The 26,513-nt window shown below is 30.2% G+C and overlaps 1 protein-coding gene across 1 annotated transcript in view; it reads right to left on the reverse strand.

The window, feature by feature from the left end:
• The window catches only part of LOC142327730 (uncharacterized), an 80,718-nt gene that overhangs the window by 12,836 nt on the left and 41,369 nt on the right, over positions 1-26,513 (reverse strand). The window contains exons 2-3 of the mRNA XM_075371019.1: positions 8,405-9,379; positions 6,631-6,869 (exon numbers count right to left, since the gene is read on the reverse strand). Of these exons, the coding sequence (XP_075227134.1) occupies positions 6,631-6,869; positions 8,405-9,379 (1,214 nt within the window). The remainder of the gene's footprint in view (positions 1-6,630; positions 6,870-8,404; positions 9,380-26,513) is intronic.

The following is a 26,513-nucleotide window of genomic DNA, read 5'->3' on the forward strand; positions in this document are numbered from 1 at the left end:
GTGGGGATACCTTACGGCATGTGGTTTACAAAACTTACCATGTCTGAATTGCAGAGTGAAATTCAATGATGTGTCACTGTAATTGCTCAACAAATATTATACAACATGTGTTTATGAGTGTCCACTGTCATATTCAATTATGTGAATCGCATAATGTAGATCAATTTCAACAACTATTGTAACTTATTCATTTTCCCATAAGGTTGCTTCACTTTTTAAGAATTCTGTTTTATATGTTAAAGAAACATTGTTGTGTAAAAACTTAAATTTTTATTTGCCGAGGAATAGAATCCATTAGTTTTCACTAAAATTATTGCTTTGATTTGACAGTTTATCAGTTGTTTGATTTGTTGTACTATTATGTTGATTGGTTTTCCATTGAAATTAATAAAACAAAAATGTAATCAAATAATTATTGTTAATGTAATGCAATTTTTTTAAGATTAACTAAAACTGGAAAAAAGGAAGTAGTGTATTGGGTTACTATTTAAAAATGTATAGGTGAAATATTTCTTTTCACTATAAATTCATGCAATATTTATGAAATCAAGTAATATTAAATAAAGTTACCTAATTCTTCTATTTTGTGTTTTATATGATATAGTTTACTTATTTTACTTGTATTAAGCTTTTAATATAACCTTATTTACGTAAACATTTATTAGTAACGGGTGTGAAATCTAAAATAAATTCTTTGCTAATTTTCATTTTAGCCAAATAGGTTTTCAGTTGTTTCTGACAAAATAATACTTGCACAATATTGCTGTATATTCTATCACTATTCAAAAATCAGGTATATTCCTACACAATATATCTGTTCTTTATTCAAAACATGAAAATATAGATCTTTGACAAATTAAAATAGAATATAGAAATAATAAAATAACATTATTTATGAATAGAAAATATAACTAATTAATTGGTTTTTATTTAAGTTGAGTGATCCGAAGAGGGGGTGGGGGAGGGTTTGAAGATGACAAGACAGTGGGAGAGCTTGGCCGACAGGTTGTAACAAATTTAACAAGATGAAATATGTTTATTGGTGGCTATCTGCACCACTCATGTATCGTGCAACTACTTTCAGTGCTGTTTCAGTTATCAGCACGTGTAAATCGAGTTTTTTTCCGTCCTCTTTGATCAAATGTGTTTTTATTGGTGGAAAATATATTTTCGGGCCATAAAGCAAACTTTGCGTTTTAAAAATGGCTTCAAGAGGCTGCAAAAGTTCTGCAGATTATTTGGTTACATTTGTGGTGAGTTAATGTTGGAAAGGGAAAAAAGAAATATAACAAGTTTCATTTGACAAGTGTACCTCACGTATATCAGAGTGAAAATAGGAGATCAAGACAAAACTTGGGCCCCCCACTACGTTTGGTATACATTTGTTGAAGGACTTAGATGGTGGTCAAAGGATGAATAAGAAATGTTTAGATTTGAAATTCCAATGGTGTGGTGAGAGCCACGAAATTACAGCATTAATTGTTACTTTTGTTCAACAGGTGTTCAAGGTTTCAATTTGAAGAATAAAAAAAGAATCGTCTATCCAAATATGCCATCCGCTTTACACCTGGTTCCTCATGGTCCAGACATACCAATGCCGATTCCACCAGATAATTTACCTGAAATAAACAGTTTCACAAGTAATTTAATTGAAGATAACATTGAGGAATTCAAACCAGGAGATAGCTGTGTACCAGAGCTTTACAGAAAGTACCAATTGCAGACTGTTCATAGATTCGTCTAAAAGAAGCCTCAAAGTTGTCCTTCACAATGGGAATATGTATCTGTCAATAACTGCCAGACATTCTGTTCATTTAAACGAGGGTTACAATAATTTGGAATTCATTCTCAATAAAATTAATTACGACAGTCATAAGTGGATTTCATGCAGTGATCTAAAAATAATATCGATGCTCCTAGGACAGCAAGGAGGATCCACAAAGTTTCCCATTTTTTGTGTGAATGGGTTAGCAGAGATAGAGAAAATCATTGGTTAAGGAAAGATTGGCCAAAAAGAGCTTCATTAGAACCTGAAATCAAAATGTGCTTCGAAGAGCTCTCAGATCCGAATAAAGTTCTCCTTCTACCTCTGCATATCAAGTTAGGCTTGAAGAAGCAGTTTGTCAAAGCCAAACCAAAAGAGGGTGTCTTTACTGATCTTGTCATTAGAAAACTTCTCAATTATGGTAATTTTGAGAAACAAATGGAAATTGTAGAAACAGAAGCCTGGGGAGCATTTAAACATGTATTAACCAAGTTTCTGGACAATTAGAAAGATCAAATCAGTCATTGAGAACACGCTGCAGAAGTATAGAAATTTAGGCTCTTCCATGAGCTTGAAGGTTCACATCCCAAATTCACATGTGGACTATTTTTCTGAAAATCTGAGGGAGAAAATGAGAAAATGGGTGAGAGATTTCATCAGGACATGAAAGAAATGGAAAAGAAGTTTCAAGGAAAATGGACTACTGCAGTGATGGTAGACTATTGCTGGATGTAACACAGAGATGATCCCTGTAGAGAACATAGAAGGAAAAGCACGAAACAGAGTATAAGCCATACAAAGAAATTTCAACACATGGAATAAAATTGTAAGTATTTTACATACTTCATCATTAAGGATGGGTGAAGAGGGGTAGTGGTTTCCAAAGCCATGATGTACCTCATAAAAATTAATTAAATAAAAATAAATTAAATGCCCCATAATAGAGATTAGGCTTAATTTGTGGCAATTTTCATTAGAAATTAAGGGATAAATGACCCCCCCCTGCCATCCTCTTCTGATCACTTAACTGTTTAGCTATAAGAATGCTTAGCATAAGCCAAAGTAAATACAATATATTAATTTATTATAAAAAAAGTTTCATATCTATTTTCTTGTATCACATTTTTGAAATTTTTCAACTTTTAACAATACATTTATGATACAACTTATGATACATTTGTTTTAATCACAAAATTTATTTTAAACAAATTGTAAGAAAATCTTATAACTTACATAAAGGTGATGTTTACAATTCATAGTAATAAATGAATCATTAAACTTGAATAGAAACAGATAATAATATATTAAATGAATTTTAGTTAAACAAAGTGGAAAAACATTAAAAAAAAGATATGAAAAAATGGATTTTAGAATATCCTAGATAATGAATACTAAGGATTTCTTAAAAACTATAAGGTTTATTTTTTAATCTAATATAAGCAAATAAATGTGGTTCATTATTTCAGTTTAGGAGTCAACACTTAGTATAAAAATGAATATTATACCTCTTAGCATGAAAAATGATTGTTATGAAGTATTTATTTATTTTTTTTTTTGTCTTCAGTCATTTGACTGGTTTGATGCAGCTCTCCAAGATTCCCTATCTAGTAGTTTCATTTCAGTATACTCTCTACATCCTACATCCCCAACAATTTGTTTTACATACTCCAAACGTGGCCTGCCTACACAATTTTTCCCTTCTACCTGTCCTTCCAATATTAAAGCGACTATTCCAGGATGCCTTAGTATGTGGCCTATAAGTCTGTCTCTTCTTTTAACTATATTTTTCCAAATGCTTCTTTCTTCATCTATTTGCCGCAATACCTCTTCATTTGTCACTTTATCCACCCATCTGATTTTTAACATTCTCCTATAGCACCACATTTCAAAAGCTTCTAATCTTTTCTTCTCAGATACTCGGATTGTCCAAGTTTCACTTCCATATAAAGCGACACTCCAAACATACACTTTCAAAAATCTTTTCCTGAGATTTAAATTAATTTTTGATGTAAACAAATTATATTTCTTACTGAAGGCTCGTTTAGCTTGTGCTATTCGGCATTTTATATAGCTCCTGCTTTGTCCATCTTTAGTAATTTTACTTCCCAAATAACAAAATTCTTCTACCTCCATAATCTTTTCTCCTCCTATTTTCACATTCAGTGGTCCATCTTTGTTATTTCTACTACATTTCATTACTTTTGTTTTGTTCTTGTTTATTTTCATGCGATAGTTCTTGCGTAGGACTTCATCTATGCCGTTCATTGTTTCTTCTAAATCCTTTTTACTCTCGGCTAGAATTACTATATCATCAGCAAATCGTAGCATCTTTATCTTTTCACCTTGTACTGTTACTCCGAATCTAAATTGTTCTTTAACATCATTAACTGCTAGTTCCATGTAAAGATTAAAAAGTAACGGAGATAGGGAACATCCTTGTCGGACTCCCTTTCTTATTAGGGCTTCTTTCTTATGTTCTTCAATTGTTACTGTTGCTGTTTGGTTCCTGTACATGTTAGCAATTGTTCTTCTATCTCTGTATTTGAACCCTAATTTGTTTAAAATGCTGAACATTTTATTCCAATCTACGTTATCGAAAGCCTTTTCTAGGTCTATAAACGCCAAGTATGTTGGTTTGTTTTTCTTTAATCTTCCTTCTACTATTAATCTGAGGCCTAAAATTGCTTCCCTTGTCCCTATACTTTTCCTGAAACCAAATTGGTCTTCTCCTAACACTTCTTCCACTCTCCTCTCAATTCTTCTGTATAAAATTCTAGTTAAGATTTTTGATGCATGACTAGTTAAACTAATTGTTCTATATTCTTCACATTTATCTGCCCCTGCTTTCTTTGGTATCATAACTATAACACTTTTTTTGAAGTCTGACGGAAATTCCCCTTTTTCATAAATATTACACACCAGTTTGTATAATCTATCAATCGCTTCCTCACCTGCACTGCGCTGTAATTCTACAGGTATTCCGTCTATTCCAGGAGCCTTTCTGCCATTTAAATCTTTTAATGCTCTCTTAAATTCAGATCTCAGTATTGTTTCTCCCATTTCATCCTCCTCAACTTCCTCTTCTTCCTCTATAACACCATTTTCTAATTCATTTCCTCCGTATAACTCTTCAATATATTCCACCCATCTATCGACTTTACCTTTCGTATTATATATTGGTGTACCATCTTTGTTTAACACATTATTAGATTTTAATTTATGTACCCCAAAATTTTCCTTAACTTTCCTGTATGCTCCGTCTATTTTACCAATGTTCATTTCTCTTTCCACTTCTGAACACTTTTCTTTAATCCACTCTTCTTTCGCCAGTTTGCACTTCCTATTTATAGCATTTCTTAATTGCCGATAGTTCCTTTTACTTTCTTCATCACTAGCATTCTTATATTTTCTACGTTCATCCATCAGCTGCAATATATCGTCTGAAACCCAAGGTTTTCTACCAGTTCTCTTTATTCCGCCTAAGTTTGCTTCTGCTGATTTAAGAATTTCCTTTTTAACATTCTCCCATTCTTCTTCTACATTTTCTACCTTATCTTTTTTACTCAGACCTCTTGCGATGTCCTCCTCAAAAATCTTCTTTACCTCCTCTTCCTGAAGCTTCTCTAAATTCCACCGATTCATCTGACAACTTTTCTTCAGATTTTTAAACCCCAATCTACATTTCATTATCACCAAATTATGGTCGCTATCAATGTCTGCTCCAGGATAAGTTTTGCAGTCAACGAGTTGATTTCTAAATCTTTGCTTAACCATGATATAATCTATCTGATACCTTGCAGTATCGCCTGGCTTTTTCCAAGTGTATATTCTTCTATTATGATTTTTAAATTGGGTGTTGGCAATTACTAAATTATACTTCGTGCAAAACTCTATAAGTCGGTCCCCTCTTTCATTCCTTTTGCCCAGCCCGTATTCACCCACTATATTTCCTTCCTTGCCTTTTCCAATGCTTGCATTCCAATCTCCAACTATTATTAAATTTTCATCCCCTTTTACGTGTTTAATTGCTTCATCAATCTCTTCGTATACACACTCTACCTCATCATCATCATGGGCGCTTGTAGGCATATAAACGTTAACAATCGTTGTCGGTTTAGGTTTTGATTTTATCCTTATTACAATGATTCTATCGCTATGCGTTTTGAAATACTCCACTCTCCTCCCTATCTTCTTGTTCATCACGAAACCTACTCCTGCGCCTGCCCATTATTTGACGCTGAGTTAATTACTCTAAAATCACCTGACCAAAAGTCGCCTTCCTCTTCCCACCGAACCTCACTAATTCCTACTATATCTACATTCACCCTATCCATTTCCCTTTTTAAATTTTCTAGCCTACATTCTAGACTCGTAGAATGTTATTTTTTAATTTTCTGGTGACCCCTTCCTTAGTAGTCCCCACCCGGAGATCCGAACGGGGGACTATTTTACCTCCGGAATATTTTACCAAGGAAGGCGCCTCCATTATTGCTATGTGAAAATGCAGAGCCACATTTTCTTGGAAAAAAGCAGCTGTAGTTTTCCATTGCTTTCAGCTGCGCAGTACTCAGAGGACTGAGTGATGTTGATACGGCCGTTTAAGTCGTCCTGACTCACTCCCCTAACAACTACTGAAAGAGCTGCTGCCCTCTTTCAGGAATCATTCCTTAGTCTGGCTCTCAACAGATACCTCTCCGATATGGTTGCACCTTCGGTCCAGCTACTCTGTATCCCTGAGCACTCAAGCCCCCTCACCAACGGCAAGGTCTCATGATTCATAGAGGAGGGAAGTATTTATTAATAATTATAATGAAGTAATTATTTTATTCTAGGTAGTACATTAAATAAAAAATTAATTTCATTACCTCGTGGAAGTTGAGTCCAGCTGGACAAATGAATTCATATGCTGTGCCACCAGAACATACGTAAAATTGTCCGCAGTTAGTTTTACTTCTGTAAGTTCCATATGCTGAAGTGCAAGTTCCTGATGCCACATCAACGCCTTCCCCAGCTGGTACTCCTCCTGGTGGAGGCGCACCAGGCCCAGTTTCAGTGCCTGGTGGTGGTGGTGCTCCTCCAGTTCCTCCACTTCCTGGAGCACCTTCTGTTAAAAAAACACTATTATTCTAATTATATTCTAATTAAAAAATATGTATTATTTTATTTCTTTTAATGAAAATTAAATACTCAAATTTGTTTTCTTTACTATTTGATCAGTTTCTGTTGTTTATTTGTATATTTTATGTCAAATAGGGTTGTTTTTTGATTGTTAATTTTTTGGAAGAAAATAATTAATGTTGATTTATGAAAGAAAGTTGTGTTTATACAGAAACTTGTTAAATGTTTTCTCATATGAGGAAAATTTCTCCTTTAAAAAGGTTGATTTTATGTAAAGATTATGTTTAAAAAATTGAGCAGATAAATTAGTATGTCTTTCTATTTCTGTTATAACCATGATTTAGTAGGTTATATCTCTGAAAAACCACATCCAAAACGGCATTATCAAGTTCAAGAGCGAGTAGGAATCCAGTCAGGCAGGTTAAGGAAATTAATCTATAAAATTTTTTCCTTTTGCTTTCTTTGTTGAATGACTACACTACACAAGTGCTAAGCTTACCAGAATATTGGAGGTATGCACCCTAAAAGTGAAACTATCATTTTTTTCAGTAGGAGAGCTGGCTATGTACAAAATATCATTACTCTCATAAAAGCAACTCACACTAACTGTAGTTTTTCATAGGTATATTTAGGTGCATTAGCTATAAAATGACTTAAGTTAATTAATTATCATTATGTAACAGCAGAGATTGGTATAGGCCAGTATTATGTCTTATTTTGATTTTAGATAGATATTAATCCTAATTAGTAGATATCTATGAAACTTATCTTCAGTTTTTAGGAACATTATATCCAGAGATTTTACTAAACAAAGGTTAACTGAATTGAAAAAAAAATTGTATGATAAATTAAAACCATTTATTTATGGAATGACAATTTATTGTGGATTGTTAACAATTTTAGGTAGAATGATTGTGCTGTAGTTATTTATATTTTTTATTTATATTATTTTGTGTTTTTAATTTTATTTATTTAATGTTAATAATTACTGTATAACTGGCATTTTTATCTGTTTCTATAAATAAATATAGATTTTGTTCAAATTCTACCATTTTCACTTAATTGGTCTTCTGCAAGAAAGGTTTTTTATCCACCTTCAATTCTTCGTACTTATGCTCATTTTATGCAAACATATTTATACATTCATTAAATTGAGGCAGTTAAGAGATGAAAAGAAATTTATTTAGGCAATTATCATTGTTTCTATTGGTTTTCACCTTCTTTTTTTTATTGAGATTTTTGTTATTTTGACTGAATTCGCTAACCCTGAGATATGCTCTGATTGGTTTATTGGAATATGTTAATGGAAGACCACCTTCATTATGGTCCTCATTATATTCATTAATAATAGTGAATGTTGATGTTATCAAGTTTTGAAGAATATTTATACTAAAAGCAAGATTTGTTTAAGTAATAAGTTTATAAGCTTTTTTTTTTTTTTTTGTTAACACATGAATTTCTACATGCATGATTTTTCAAATAAATCAAGCATTGGGAAGTAGTGAGGTAATAATAACTTACCTTTTGGTGGTTCTCCATCTTTGCAGTCTACATTAAAAGGATAATCACAGAATCCTTCTGGATTGAAATATAATTCGGCAGGACATTCCTGTTCGATTGCAATATCATCCCAGCAGTTGATGAATTTTCGACATGATGGTCCTGGGAACTGTCCTCGAGGAGCTTTACAGTATTTCTTTAATTCTGGATCAGGTGTTGGAGAGCCGACATCAGTGGTGGGTAATTCATTAGATGGGGGTGGAGGTAATCCATTTGATGGTGGTTCTGGGTAAGGCTGTTCTGAAACAGGTGAAGGAACACTTTCAGGAGGTGATGGCTGAGGCAAACTGTTATCTGGAGGTGGAAAACTGTTATCTGGAGGTGGAAAACTGTTATCTGGAGGTGGGAAACTATTATCTGGAGGAGGAATAGCAGGATTAGGTGGGAAAGAACTGTCTGTTGGAGGGCTTGGAAAAGAACCGGCTGGTGGTTGGCTTGGGTATGATCCACTTGGTGGAGGACTAGGGAAAGATCCGGCTGGTGGTTGACTTGGGTATGATCCGCTTGGTGGAGGACTAGGGAAAGATCCAGCTGGTGGTTGACTTGGGTATGATCCGCTTGGTGGAGGGCTAGGGAAAGATCCAGCTGGTGGTTGGCTTGGATATGATCCGCTTGGTGGTTGACTCGGGTATGAACCGCTTGGTGGTGCATTTGGATATGCTCCACTCGGAGGAGAACCTGGTCCACCTGGATAATATGTGCCCCCTGCTGGTACTTGTATCCATACGTTTCCTGGTGGTGCAGGAGGAGGACTCTGACCTCCTTGTACTGGAACTCCTCCGGGAGGGGTTGGACCTCCACCAGGAGGAACAACCACAGCTATCTGCCACTGCTGTATTTGTCTTTGATATTCGTTGTATTTTTCTATATCTGAAGGTGTCAGTACCTGTGTTTGCTGTGGTGGTGTTGGAGGTTCAGATTGTCGTACTGCATATGCTGAAACAAATAAATTAGGCAATTTAATACTTTTTTGTTACAATGTTACCTGTTTTTAGTGAAATAACATTTATTACATGTGTTCAAGTAAACTGCAACACAAATCTTTCTCTCATATTTTAATAGTTTTATTTTACACACTTTGTGTATTTGGGCAAACATTACTATCACTAAAATGATAAGAGCTACAAAAAATATTGAATAAGAAATTTATCCAACTTTTGCTGAAATTACATTCATTATTTATGTTGACCAATTTTTAATAATTTCTAATTTTTCTGTAGAGTGAACAACTCTCACTTAAAAAAAAAAAAAAAAAAACAGTGGTGTCCTTATTATTTTACAAGATTCTTGCATAAAACACATTATTATAAAACAATTTTTCTCCAGTTAAATAAATATGTTTCCTATAATTGATCTAAACCTAATCAATAACAGCCCATCAAAGTTGGTAAAATTCATTATTTAGTAGATTTGATAAATTAATTTTATTTAATTTCTGGATTAATTCATAATTTTAATGCAAAATTTTTTTCTTATTAAGGGTATCATTTTATACTATTTTTAAAATATTTAAACTACTGATTTATAATTTGCCTGACCATTATCAAGCAGAAATATGTAACAACAGTACTATCATCTGCCTATTATCTGTTATCTTTCTTTTTCCTGTTTAGCCTCCGGTAATTACCTTTCAGATAATACTTCGGAGGATGATATGTATGAGTGTAAATGAATTGTATCTTGTACAGTCTCAGTTCTACCATTCCTGAGATGTGTGGTTAATTGAAACCCAACCCAAAGAACACCGGTATCCACGATCTATTATTTAAATCCGTGTAAAACTAACTGACTAGGACTTGAACGCTGGAACTCTCGACTTCCAAATTAGCTGATTTGGGAAGATGTGTTCACCACTAGACCAACCCGATGGGTTATTATCTGTTTATTATCAGACAGTATCTATCATCTGCTGTTATTTTATTATTTTTATATACTAATATTTATCTACCTATTTCAACAGTAATTTTTTTAGATCGATTATTATTTCTTCATCAAGCCTGTGCTGAAAATTTGCCTAAATTTCTTATGTAGTGTAAAATCAACCGCAAATTAATAATAAAGAAAAAATTAATTTTTCTTTTATTTGTCATACTAATTTTTATTTAAATGTAACTTTAAATAATTATTAGTTTAAAAAACATCCATTTGATTATTATTTATTATTTTTTTAATTTATTTAAAAATTTATTGCCCGTGACACTCCCGGTAACGTAAGGATACCAACGCGGGATCATACATTTAAATCGGTTCAGCCGTTGAGCCGCTACGGTGGAACGAACAAACATATCACACATACATCCTAAACACATTACGCTTCTTTTTGGGCAGGCTTGTAATAACCGTGATCTGTTAGATCGAGAGTGTACCTGATGCATGCAAAATTTAGCGTTCTACCTATTAACATATACCCCGTTTGAATTTTGAAAATCGAACGACTGTTTGAAGAAATATTATAAGAACATCCGGTGTCAGTTCCCAAAACAGCGCCCCGGGGGCACCCCCTTCGTTACCAGTTGTTGGTGATGACTGGTCAAGCCTCACACGAGGTGCTCGCATCACCTCACCACTAGCCTCACACGCAGTCCCCACGAGAAGCTCATTATTATAAAATAGAAATTTTTTAATTTTGTTTTGTTTAACGTAAATTTAATTCTATTATTCCTGTAATATTATTCATTCGAATCATTCAGTTCAAACCGACATCACACAGATATAAACACTCGCATTCAATTCATTGAAGTTTGTGCTTCAACCGGTAAATCTCCATTACTACATAATGTGCAGTGTAATATTTATATAGTCTATGACACTCCCGGTAACGTTAGGAATCCAATGCGAGGGGTCATACATCTAAATCGATTCAGCCGTTTAGCTGCTACGGTGGAACAAATATACAGATAAACAAACATACATTCATACACCTTAAATAGATTACACTTTCTTTTTGGGCATTCGTGTAAAAAATATGTTCCAAAAAGGCAAAAAAGATGTCGGAAGGAAGGAGGAAAGCCTGCTCAGAAAAAATGAAAGCATATTGGAGGAAGAGAAAAAAACACAGACGGAAATAACTTGATCTAACTTACCCTTAGGCGGATGAATTCGAAACAAAAATAAAATAAATAGTCATATTTAAAATCGCTACTTGATAAAAGAAATTTGAAGCCGTTAATTGATAAAAATTGATTGAGAATTTAAATCCTAAAAATTAAGAGAGTTCATTGAAAGTTCATCTTTATCCAATTACATTTATTTATCTATTTAGGTTAATGTTGTTTTTTGTAAAAGGAAATCTTTTAATCTAACTTTAAATAAATTAGTTGAAAGATCTTTAAATAGTTACATAATTTATTAAATGTACTAAAGGATCATAATACGGGCTCTTCTTTTAGGACAAAGTACAATGATGCAAATTAGTTTTGTTATCTGTTACAATTAAAATTAATATTGTTATTATCAAGGAAATACCGGTAACAAACAAAGGTTTTATCCATTATTTATCATAGCCATTTTTTCGTTAAATTGATTTGATTGTCCATCTTTTCTTGATAACCCTGTTTTGTATCCTAAAAATTGGTATTGAAATACTGTGATTGAATGTTTGATTTTTTCCTTATTAGCTAGAAAAAAATTAATATATAAATAGTTAAACGTATTTATTTCAATTCGGTTAGCCTAATTCTATTTCTGATCATTTTCTTAAATCTGTGTGCAAGATACTATTATAAGAGATGATGGTCTGTGAAGAATGCAACACAGAAATGTATTTGACTAGAATAATAGATTTGCCTTACTGTTCTTACGTGGAAAGAATGAAAAAGACTAGATAAAAAACAACAAAACGTACATAAAGCGCGCCCGTATATTTATTTATATACATACTCTGATTAAAGAAATGATAATTTTTGTTAGTAGTCTATATTCGCCGTTAGCAAGTATCGTTTTATCTTGTTTTATTTTTGTATCTAAGGGACCTCGTAATTCTTTTGTGTTGTTTGAAATAAAAAAATCGGTTTTTTGCACGAGTATAAATAACCTCCTGATCGGGACTTGTTTAGATTGTTTCAGATTAAATTTTATCACCGTGTTTATCTAAAAAAATTTATTAAATTTTATTTTAACTTGAGTACTGCTGAATCATATTAAAATGAAAAAATAAATAAAGTGAAGTATAAGCTGGTTATTTTTATTCATCCTATATAGTTATATAGATCTATATGTTTGTTCCAACTTGGTTAAAAACTAATTTCATTTTAATCACGATTTTTCCATTTGAAACTTGTCATTTAAAAATTTCATTGAGGTTCCCACTCCTTTGGAAAAACATTTATTTTTTGTGTTTTCTCACAGAGTTCAATTTAAAGAATAACTCTGAAGAACAGTTACCGAAGTCAAAAAGTCTTGCTTAAGTTTCTCTAAATCTTACAGCCCCCTTCATAAAGGTTAAAATAAGAAAAAATTTTTTTTCGAAAAACGTTTCTTGATTTTAGGTCCGGGTCTGTAATTTAAAAAAAAAATATAGACATTTCTTAATAGCTTTATACATGAAGTATAATCTTTCAAAAACGTTTGAAAATTATTTAAACCGAAGAGAAATAGAGCAAATAAACATATATATTTTAATTTTAAAGGTGGGGTTGATTTTTGAAAAAAGTTTTTGATTTTATGTATGCATTGTTCGTACACATTTTCTTTAATAAATTTTTCTCTAAAATTCCTCTAAAGAAAATCAAAACTAGTTTTTCGCGGTGTCGCCCGCCCTCCTTAAGAATTAAAAAAATATATATAATTAATAATGTCCAATATATAGAAATATTTGACCCAAATTTGAAGTAAATCGGTTTCGTCAATCCTTTTAAACAAGAACAAAATCAGTGCGACATATGTACATACATTTTCTTTTTATCTAGATGAACCAGTTTGACCGTAAGACGTAAAGATTTGCAAAATCCCGATATCCCATTTTTGGCATGATTACCGTATTTTTCCATTTATATAGCCATTCTAGCTATATTCGCAGGGAAAGTGAAAATGTAAGTTGAAATTAAAAAAAATAATAATGGTAAAAAAGATAAAGAAAAAAAATTATTATGTAAAAAAAAAGTTATAAAATCAATTTATTAAATTTTAATTTAATAATAAATTGTTGATAAATTGATTTCTAATTAATTAAATGCAAAATATTTTGTAGCTATTAGAATCCATTATTAAAAAATTATTATTTAAAAAAATGTTGCTGACAATATTACATACTAAAATATAATTACGCGGAAAATAACTCAGTTTTATCTTCGTAAACAACATACGGTAGATTAATTCGGTGGCTAGTTTCTGATCGATTATATTAATTATAGACTAATCGATTATTATAATTCTCGATTTTATTAATTTAATAAATGGGAGTGACTAACCGATCGCGGTGATGCGTCTTTATACGTCTAATAGTAATAATAGTGGTGAATGGTATGCCTTCTTGACAGTCTTTCAAATATCAAAATCATGTACATATTAAAATTTTAAAAGTGTTATCGACCCCTTTTAGGTTTTTGCCCCGGCTCTATTGTACTTTATAATTGAAAGGTCATCCTGTGTTCTAATAGATGATCGGTTTATTAAATTTTGCGATGATTTTATTTTTCTGTTAATAAGTTAAATTATTTTCAGATGTTAGTATGTTGAAGAAGATTTTTTCTTGTACTATGGAACATTACAAATTTTTAAGATTAATATATTCATAACATATTGGTTACCTAATTTGAACATATTTTTGCAAAATATTTATTATTCTAACATATTTTAGTACGTCTCATGTTTTGCATGCTTGAAGCTATATTGTATAAGTGTTGTACTGTAATTAATAGTTGTGTTAAAGAAACCTTCATTTTTTTATGTTTTTGTTTTTACAAGATTTTTTTTAGGTGGTGGTTTATACTTTAGATTGCTGAACAGAGATTATTATCTTTAATTTCCTTCAAAATATCAGAGTTAAACTGAAAATAAACGATTTTGATTTGAATAGAAATTATATTAAATCTCTTGTTACATTAAATTAAAAATTTTCTGCTTTGGTTTAATCAGATTTTATCTTTAATATTGTTCTTGTAATGTAGTTATTTAATAAGTAATGCTTCTTGATAGCATCATAAATCAGTTGTTTTTGTTTGATATGGTTTTCAAACTTTAATTTCCTGTCGGCCTCTGTTTGAAATAGTGATGGTCACTGAAGGTTGATTTACCTTCTTTAAGTTGTAAAAGAAAATCCTTTTTTTATTAATTATTTGTATATTTTCAACAGTTAATTATTACTTTTTGTTCGCAGTAGTCTTTTAACCTCGATATACATGCATTAGCTCTGATGAGTCCCCCTCTACCAAGTGCCGATGGCCTTCTCGGAGGAGCGAATAGGGTTCAGGAAAACCTATTGTTCTTGCAGTAAGAAATTTCCCCAAATGGAAGAGGAACCACAAAAGGTGCTCAACGGCATTGGGATGCATAAAACCTCGGAAAACCACTGCATTAAAGATTCATCCGATATTTTCAGGGCAGTTATGGGCAAAATGATAGCTAACGTTCGCTGAGCGGATAAGGCACAAGAAGAAGAAGAAGAAGAACCTATTTAGTCAATTCTCATGTTTTTTATTTAATGGGTTCAAATCTCTCCAGTTTAAAAAAAATTGACTGATCTTATTCTACATTTTTTTATTTTCGGCCAGATACTTCTTTCTTTTAAAATTCGTTTTAAACATTTTCTCTTTCAAACGTTATCCTTTATGATTTTCAACATTTTTGTTTTGTTACTAAAATCTCTCAAGTTTTTGTCGTTCTATCAAAATCACATTATCCATGTTTCATTGGATTAAAACGTTGTGTAATTACTCGTGGTAGTTCCACAATCGATTTTTTATACCAGCAGATTTTTTCTTTTCTACATAAAATCTTTCCTGGCAGACTTTTACCAGTTTGCAGATTTTAGACTTTTCTGGAATATGGAAATCTGTATTTACGTAAATCATTTAATCAATTTTCTTAAAATTTCACGTGAAAATACAAAATTATATCAGATTATACATTTTTAATCTGTATCATTGCAGTGTAACAGCATTGAATTGATATTTTTTTTAAATGAAAGAAGGTATTTAAGTAGGCATTAGTTTGTCCAGCTTGCGAGTTTGTTCGTAAATGTTTTTTCTAAACTAAGTGATAATGCTTTAAAACTATCTAACTGGTTTGTTTTTCTTTTTTAATTGAATATTGATTTGTTTTCATCACTGTTATACAAATATATTTTTATCTTAATATAATTTTTTTATAAAATACATTTTTATGTAACATATATTTTATTTCAAATTAGATAAAATTTATTTTGAGGTAAATTTTACGAGATATCATTTTTTTTTTAAATCGATGTAGAAAATTTTTCTTTTATAACATTTTAAATCTACATGAGTAAAGTGAGAATTTAAGCTTATGTTTACTATTTCTCCATTATAATAAACTACCAAAAAATAATTTTTTTTGTAGTAAAATATTTGTTATAATATTCAACATAAAAATGAAAAATGTTTTACTATACCAGAAGAATTTATTTATTTTTTATTTATGCAATAATAATTACGTCCACAGTTTTTGAGCAGTTTAAAAGATACAAAGAAATGAAATAGAATTATAAAATATAATTAGCAGATAATTATGCAATACTTTTATAAAATACTATCAGAAGATTATCTTAACATAGCCAGTAAATGGTATACCAGTAAATGGTAGTATATATAAATATATATCAGTAAAATTTTTACATGGACAGATAAGTCATAAAAAATATTTGGAGGGGGAAATAATAGTACTAGTACATTAAGATAATATGATAATAGGTATAAGATGAAAATTATATTATAATATATCTGAAGAAATTATCTCATTCAGATGTTTTTATAAAGTATTCAGAACGTAGATTTATTAGTTTGAAAATCGATTTAGTATTGTTTCGCAGACCAATAAATTATGATAAACGGTTTCACTCGTGAGATGACATTACATGCATAAATGTATTCAGCGGTTATTTATTACACATTATTATTATTATTACAGGATTTTATTTTAAAATTCTTCTTATAATCTCTATGATTTAATTTTATCGCTATAACATATAGATATTACAATTTTTATACCATATTTTATCACTGTTAAATTTAATAAAAAATATATTAACTATTCTTCATAGATTTAATGAGGACATCACTTAGTATACAATGTAAATTTGACAGTTTACGTTATAAAAGCCCAGGTCTAATCAATAATTGTATTCAAGGTTAAAGAGATCGTTTATTATATATGTTTATTCCCAGATATTTGAGTTCTTTTCACTCGGTGATCTGTACTTACAGAGACATCAAATACAATCATTGTTTCCTCTTTAAATAAAGGAATGTGTAATGAGTTAAAAAATTAGTCTTACGTTTTAATAACAGAATAGGCAGCAGTTTTTTAAAATAAGTTATTTTCTGTTTTTTTATTCTACCTTACAGGAAATTTGTTTTACTAAAAGAGCGGTAAAGTGTGCATTCGAGTAGAACTACTATTTTACTCATTTATTTATCTAGTAGAACGGTGTTCGTAGTTAAAATTATAGAAAAAAAATAATAAAAAAATAGTTTTTGTTAAAAGTAATTGATTTACACGTAATAGTGAATAAAAACATGGTCCGTTAAATTTACGGTAAATCAGATATTATTCTCCGATTATTATCTGGACGTTTGGGATCATGCGGAGAGAATTAAGCGGCGAGGTTGATTGTTTCTATGGAAACGCATGTCTCCTCGCCAATGAGCGAGTTTAAATAGCCGGAGTTACTTCCGTCAAATAATTTACTTTTCAAATTCTCGCCTGGATGGAACATTTCTTTAGATATTAGGATTATAGAAAAGTTTTTTGAGTTTAATTTCAGTACTAAAGGCCTTGGTTAAAAATTTACCTTGATACTCCAAACACCAATTATTATTTTTAATATATGTATACGTGTGTGTATTTAATATTATACATAGTGATTTACGAAGAATGTAACAAACTTTCAGGATATGTTCTGCCGGTGAAAATAAAGAAGGCTTATTTAAACATATACTGGGGAACTCTTTGTTAGCGAGTGTCGGTTGGCGAAAGATTTCGCTGTGATTTCTGCGTCTTGGATAAAATTAAGCCAGACTATAATTCTGGTACCCAAATTAAGGAGTAAATTTAGTGTTTTTGTATGAAATCTATATTTTAGAAGACTATATTTAGTCTGTATTTCATTTTTATAAATCCTATATTTTAGACGTTTTCGAGAAATCTGGGGTAGAAGACAAAAAATTAGGTCGAAAACACCCCTTCTTTTTTATTTGGCGTAAAATAGTTTTGTTTAATGGGTAATAAACAAGGTTTTAAACAAAACTTGTAGAGAATTTGATTTTGAGTAAAATGACATGAGTAAAATTTGCAGAAACAAAGAATTTCGAAGATTATTAAAACTACTAAATTTACTCCTTAATTTCGGTCCTAATTATTATATTCTGGCTTAATTTTACCGAAGGTAAAAAAATTAGAGCGAAATCTTTCGCCAGCCGACATTTGCTAATGAAGCGTTTCCGAACTTATTTTTCTTTATTTTTACCAGTACTTGAAATTTTGTTACATTCTTCGTGAATCACTCGGTATATAAAAATCTGAAATGTTCGTTGTTCCTCCGGGTATCCGACATTTTTTATTACCCTAAATGGAACCCTTAGCGAAAGTTCCAAAAATATATCTCCTATGAAATTTTTAAAAACTTTTTCTTAATTTAATTCTTGTGCCTTGAAATTTTATTAAAAATCATCCACCGTGATAAAAAAAACTTTCGTAGCAGGAACTTGCATTTGGAAGTTCCAAATGGAACAGTCATTTGGAAGAGAAACTGTAAAAGTTCGAAAGAATTATATTTACTTTAATTTTCATTGTTATTAAATATTTACTTCAGTGCATTCTGAGAGCGGAAATTAAAAAAAAAAAAAAACGACCCAAGGTTTTGGAACAGGTTTGTGTCCCGTTATTTTTTGATTTTGAAAAGTGCATCTTGAGCGAGTAAACTTACCAAAATTCGTTAACAGAGGTCGGGCCAGAATTTTATTTCAAATTAAGAAGTATCAAAATTTCAATCTTGCAGATTGTTATTTCTAGTTAAAATAAATGCTAAACAAAAATCGGGATATTGGAAACAAATTAAAATAAGCAAAATCACCGAAGCTTTTCATTTAAAATTTGTCTGAAAATCAAAGTTATCGTAAATAAAATTCACTTTAGTAATGTGGGTTTTATTTTAATACCATTTTACCTAATATAATATACAGGTAGCATTTGCTAAGAAAATTTACGTCAATCTTCTACTTAAGAAAACCGTGGTACAATAAAACGTTCTATTAATTAGTCGATTTATCGAGAACCTGATTTTACTAAACGAAATGCTAAAATAAAATTCAATCTTTTTTATCAATTTTACTGCAGTTAACTATTTAGCTATAAGTTATAGATTGCTAAATTTAATTTAATTTTCGATTTAAAATATTACGTAAAGGATGACGATATAAAATTCGACACGCTCTCTGTTAAAGCTTTCTTTATTAATCATCGTTCATGTTCCCATCAACGTTCAATAAAACCAGTCATAAAAGAATCATTTAGATCGGCCTGGCGGTTTTGAGCTTCAACGATTCACTAATTCGTACGTAAATTCTTACAGATTTTCTGTTTTTCTAATGCATTTTAATTTTACGTTAATGGTGATTGAATTTTGTACAGTTGACGTATTTTGGCAAGCGTAAGTCAAAACCGTTTTAAAAAATGAAATTATTATTTATTACAGTTATTTAATTCTTTCAGTAGCGAATAATTATTGCAAATTTTTTCTGATGTTATTATCAATGAAATAAATCTACGTGATTAAAACTAATTATTATTTGTAAGTTTCCTGCAAAAAAACCGTAAAGAATTTAAAGAATTTTGGGTTAAGAATGAATTAAAGTAAAAAAAGAACTGGGCAGAATATTTAATGATAAACAGTAAAATGACGTCACAAAATTTATGTTGTCAACTGACAACACACCTTGGACGAAATAACTCTTCCTTAGTACATGGAACTGGTCAGCAATATAGACTTGGAGTTGTGTCAAGATTTGACCAACAGTTCATGAAATCATCTCGTTTAGGTCTCATTAAAACGAATGTTTTTTTTGTTGCTTTTTATAAACTAAAAACTACGGGATTATACAGTGACATTATTTAAATCTAAAGAAATATTGCATCGTTATAATGGATACAACAAACCTTACAAACATTTCCGATGCAGCTTATACAAGAGTGTGTGTATGTTTGTGTGTATTTATGTATAATCTACAATAAATGAATGCAATGAACTTGAGTTGAAAGAATTCTAATCTTCTGCAGTCATACAACCTGTTTCGGCATGTTAAAATAAAATAAAAAAATAAAACAAGGTAACCATTTTAGTTATACCTTTCATTTCATCCGCCATTATCACTTTATTTATTATAAACTTATAGTTTATTTATGATTACTTAATGTTTTAAAATTGCTTTTAAGACTTAATTTATCCAGTTTATATTTTATTGAATTAAACCCGTATTCAAGTTTTCTGTCATACTATATTCATTGTTCATGCGGTTTGCACCCGGTCAAGCTTGGCATTCTTCATATACTACAGAGTTCATGCAACATCAAGTAACTATAATTGGCCGTGAGCCTGTTATTTCTAGATTAAATATGGTAAATGCTATTATATATAACTCAACATTAGATTAATGTTATTCAGTTTCTGAAACATTAAAATGGTTGTCGGTTTACGCGCGTGCACAAACACTTAGATTTTTCTGATTAAAATAAATGATACAATATAATAGAATAAAATTAAACGGTTTTTATACGTTTGAAAGAGAACATAAAAGAATATCTTTCAAAGAATACGTGCAGTTTTATTTTAATGAAACGGGAATTTTATTTTTTGAAAATACAACTGGTTACGAGCACGAAAACTTAGCTTTATTTCAGAATTTCAAGTTTATTACATTGTAATTGTAATCCAAAGTCGAATTTCACGTCCCGTCAAATTTGAATTTATGTAGGAATAGATATTCTATAAATAAGAGAATAAATTTAAGCAGTTTTCAATCTATTAAAAATTTTACATGGTTTTTTTTTTTTGGTCCCTTATTCACTCACGAAAATAGGATAGCCATTTTGACGAAAAATCAGGATACCATGCTATGCTTACTAAGTAATGTGAGGAGTAAAGTGGTTTCCTATTAACTTCTTCACTGAGCCGAAGGTACGGTTGTTTATTAACATAAGCACTCCGAAATGTATGTAATATATGTATATACAGAATGAACTGTGTACGTAAGCACTTTTAAAGAAAATCTGATTGATGCTTGTTGTTTTGAAGATCATATAGAGTTATAATCAAGATTAGAATAGATGGTGAAGAGAGCGGAATTAATACTTTAATATTCTAATTAAATAAATAATGCTTTATTTTCAAAACGGGAAAATTTTCTATTCATAGCAAAAAACCTATTTAAAAAATACTCTCTGAAAGTCATGGCTCATAGTTATTAAATCCTGGATGTGGGGTCACGGTTGTGCCTCAATTAGATGTTAAATCCTAATATTTGTATTCATTCATAAACCGTACTTGTTGAGTAACTTCTTCAGGAAAAAGCTTTAATAACGTTACTAATACTAAGTTCATTTCGTTATAATTCTAACAGTTTATTTTTTACTTCCTTGTACGAAGTATTGTGATCGCGAAAAATCTCTTTTTTCAGATTTCAACGGAAATATCCATTTTGACCATCCCTGAATTCATTTTGACTAGTTTCGGCGTGACATCTGTACTTACGTACGTATGTATCTCGCATAACTCAAAAACGATTAGCCGTAGGATGTTGAAATTTTGGATTTAGGATTGTTGTAGCATCTAGTTGTGCTCCCCTTTTGATTGCAGTCGACTGAACCAAAAGTGTCCAAAATCCAAAATAAATTGGATTTTGGAGTTTTTCTTAACTGCAGTAATAAGCTCTCATTGAGAGCTTTTAAACGATATATCGTAAGTGGTGATTATTTTCATTGGTTCCAGAATTATAGCCTAATAAAATTTTAATTAATGAAATATTTAGATCGTACAAGAAGGCACATCGGTTCGAAATCGACTTCATCTCCTTTTTTAACTTTTTTTTTAATTTAAATATATTGATTTATTAATAATTTTTAACTTCTGATTATAAAAAGATTTTTACGATAAATAATAATTCAATATTAACAATAAAAAATAAAAAATAAATAATATCGGAAGTTATTAATGAAATAAAATTTTATGTACTTTTCATTAAAAAAAAAAAACAATGTGTATTTGTAATTTAATAGGCGTAAAGAAAGTCATATAGTGTCCACATCAGATTTTTTTATAATGTCAAACAAAATCTAAAGATAGCAGTTAGGTCAGAATACTGTTAGCGTAGTTATTCACTATTCTGCTCTAAATGTTTTAACGCTTTTTTTTCATATAATAGTACATCAGAATATACTGTTAAAAACAATAATTTAAAATCAAGATGATGAATAGTTAGATGATCACCAGAGTTACAAAAAACTTCCTCTTTGATAGAAATTTATTAGTCTTTTAAGGAGAATATGTTTCATGTAGAAATCAACATTAATTTTCTATACGTGATAAAAATCATGTAGCATACATCAGTATTATGAAATGGGTTACTATTCTGAATGTAAGTCATTTATAAAAAAAAAAGCTGACAACAAAGTTGTAATACTTTACAAATATTGGTTATTTATTTTTATACAGTTGGAAAATAATGATATATGAAAATAAATAAAAAAAGAGTTTTAAAAAATAAAAAAAAAAGTATTGATATTTTTAAACTTTGATCGGTTTCCCCACCCCAAAGTATTTTTGGGGGGGAATCACTTGTAATACTACTACTATTACTATGCCAAGGAAGACATTTAAAAAATCGATAAAAAAATATGCAGTAAATAAAAATATAACTTTTTCGATTTTGGTAAAGGGGGAATTTTGGGGCAAAATTAAAAAAAACATAATGCATTCATACACTGAGCTTAATATAAAGTGAGGTTATGTTAGTAAAATTTTGAGAAAATTAACCCCAAAAAAATATCTACCCCATCCACTGGAGATATTGATCCCAAACGTTTACCAAAAAATTGCCCAATATGCACGAGTCTCTGTACAAAATTTCATCTAAATCGGTTTATTCAGTCGAAATTTTGGCTTTAAACACGTACATAGGTATGAACATTCGCAAAAACATTACTCCCAACATTTTCTTTTGTTTTTGGGGTTCCTGGGTTATGAAACGTCGAGAAATGCAAAAACTCATATCCCTGTTGTTGATTGATTACCATACTTTCCTTCTTGCAGCATAGGCTCTAGAATTATGATACCAGGAAAGTAAAAATGCATAAACAGCATTAATAATTTTTTTAAATCTAATTTTTTTTTCGTTTGTCACTATGAAATATTTAATCTTTTAAAGAATAATTTTTAAAAAACAGAATTTTTTGAAAACTGGAAATGTGCTTTCAGAAGATCGTTTTAGAACTATTATCCAGATCTTTCAACAGTCATTCTATATTTACTGATTAAAAAAATTAGATTTACAAGTAATAAGATATTTTTAAATAATTATGATGGTTACAAGAAAATTACGTATTATTTAACCATCCATTCAATGTGAATGTCTGAACACACATTGAAATGAAGGAGATAAATAATAATTTTTTTGTTATTAAAAATTATAAATATCTGATGATAATAAATATTAAATTGTATGTATGATATTTCTGTAATAAAATTAATTTATATAGTAGTCTATTATTTTTTATTAATTAGCCTCACAAACTATTAAGATAAATATCTAATTAAGTCATTCTATATTACAATTACTACATTATACAGAAAAATACGAAAGCCGTATATCAACGAAACATTTTACCGAATATGTTTTAAGGATAAATTAAATCTAATTCAAACCAACTACCACCTTAGGCTCATTTGATCTAACCACAATCTTGTATAAAGACTAAAGTGGAGATAAATCGTAAATCGTCTCGTTAAAATATGTATTCGTACCTAAATCAACTAATTTAATTTTGGTTGGAATACTTTCACTGAGTAATTGTTACCGCAAAAGCCTTTTAATCCATTTTTCTAGTGTTTAATTAAATTTTCTTCTTTGTTTGGCAATGCGGCCCTTCGTAGGTTTTGATCTTCTTCATGATGGTTCTTCATACTACTTTATTCCTCTCCACTTCCTCCATCCATACCTTCATTACAGCCAAATTCTCCTTTATTTCATTTAAACATCGTTTCCCGGGTCAACCCCTTCCTTCTCCTACTGAACAACCAATTTCGCTAATTATTAGATTCATTCTTTCAATGTTCCCAAGCTATGGAATTCTATGGGACTATGAGACACGCGATATCTTTTTCGTTACTTAGATTATTAACTACATCATTATTGTATTGACTCGTATTTTATTTTTGGTGTTTTGAATAAAGTCTAATAATTTAAAAAAAAGTAAATAATAAATTAAAAAAAATTAAGAATTGTTAGTTCAGTGAATTGTAGATCTAATTATGTAGTTGTTATTAATTATATATGTTATTGTTACTGTAATTACTACTATATTAGATAAACTAATTATTAGTTTGCGGATAGCCTACAAAATAATATTCTGGTTTGATGATAGCTTAATTGTAAAAACTCTTTTGCAGAAATATGTGGTAACTGTTACTTGATGAATATTTATGCTCAATAACTTTATGTTAGGGGTTTTTACAATATGTAACCCGAAAGTTTGCTCCTCACCAATTTCTGTGTGTAGGGTACTGGTCATTGTATTGTCTAATTTGTTGTGTTAATCAGATGATATCATCTCTTCTATTTCTGTTTAAGAAAAAGAAGACTTAATAATGTAATATCTTACGTAAGATAACCTTCAGAGGATCAGTGAGGATGATATGTATGAATGTAAATGAAGTATAGTCTTGTACAGTCTCAGGTCCATCATTCCTGAAATGTGTGGTTAATTGAAACCCAACCACCAAATAACACCGGTATCTACGATCTAGTATTGAAATCCTTATAAAAGTCTGCCTTTACTAGGATTTGAACCTTAGAATTCTTGACTTCGAAATTAGCTGATTTGCGATGACGAGTTCATCGCTAGACCAACCCGGTGGTTTAGATGATATATTCTGGTTAGATAGTACAGCAAACCTCCCTCTCCCTTCCGACTAATCCAGCCGATAGTTCCATTGACAAAGTCAGGGGCAAACCTTCAGCTTCTATAGTGTATAATATACCCGTTTAAGAGTGAAAATAAATATGTAATTTCCAGTTTTTTTCTTTTCCAATAATAGGCAGAAATATCTCCAGTCTGTCGTTTGAAACTTTTAAAGAAATTTCTATGTAAGAGTCAACCTTTTTAATGGTTGTATATTTTGATCTGAAAATGTAATTAATTCGATATTGACTAAATAAGAGTAAACAGTGATTATTTTAGTTTTATTAAATAATTTTATTTTAATTTTTTTAATCTCGATTTTATTAGTTGGCCTATCCAGTATTTCATTAGGAATATAAAAATTTCCTTTCGGCGTTTGCTTAAGGGAGGCTAAATCTATTCTATCAAAAATATGAAAATTCTTAATATCCAAAATCGTTGGGCCCGAAGGTATTTTCCCCTCTTTTACAGCTGGCCAGTCTTTATTATTTTCTTTATATCTATCGTAATTTTTAAATATCTCAAAATTCATAATATAAGAATTGCTATTAGATACAATTTTACAGATTCTCAACGATTATGGTTATTATATAATCTTGTGTAATTTGTTTAATGGTATAATAATATAATAAGTGCACGTGGAAACTAAATGTGCTCCTGTATAATGATTACAAGGGTTGATAAACTAATCATTTTCAATGCAACAAAAATTGCAGCTGAAATAATAATTTTGTTACTATTATTTTACTTTTATTTTTACTAATTGATATATGTATATATATATATACATGTGGACGCATATTTTATTTTTGCGTTTATTTACATATTGATGAAGATCAGTTTTGAATGGAAAAGTAATTATGAAGGCTTATACATTAACATAACAAGTTGTACTGAATAATTTGTTATGATATTCCCAATGAACAGTGTTTTTATGATGGATGATGAAAACAACTTGTATTATTCAACCTGCCCACATTTAACCGGTGTTGTGCTATGTTTAGAAATAATAATAATAATCTTATAATACCACTATAAAGGTATGTACTTATGTGGAAACGGTCCAAATTCTCTACATTTAATCGATTGATTTAACTGACTAAAAAGAAAAAAAAGAAAAAATGCTGAAACACATTAGCCACGTCATTTCGTATAAATTTCATCTTTTACAAAAACAGTATTATGTTAATTAATTTTTTTTTTTAAATGTATATAATGGCGAAAGATTTTGCTTTCGGGTATTTTATTTTTTTAAATATCGAGTTGACTGCTGTAAACAAATTAAAATATTTATGGGCAGGAATAAAATAATAGCTTTTTTTTAAGGTCGTTCAACTAAAAGCGGTTAATGTTCTCCGGTTTTATTTTTTAATTTATTTCAAAGTAATACTAAAAATTAATTATTTTTCTAGCATATCCGGTCAGATCATGATACTTCAATTTAAACACTAATTTGATAAAAATTAATAATATAAATTCACTCCTTAATCGATAGTCAATTATTTAATGATTTACACACTCACACACACACACACACACACACACACACACACACACACACACACACACACACACCCGCAGAGAGAGAGAGAGAGAGATGCACATATAGTAAGCGTGCTGTACATTTTTGTGTACTGCATATGCATACATATAGATATTTTTTAAGGACTTGCAATTTTTATTAATAAGTAAAATGAATAAATTAATTTATATTCATATCTTT

This window comes from Lycorma delicatula, chromosome 7 (genome assembly GCF_047948215.1).
Source record: "Lycorma delicatula isolate Av1 chromosome 7, ASM4794821v1, whole genome shotgun sequence".
NCBI classification, from domain to species: Eukaryota; Metazoa; Arthropoda; class Insecta; order Hemiptera; family Fulgoridae; genus Lycorma; species Lycorma delicatula.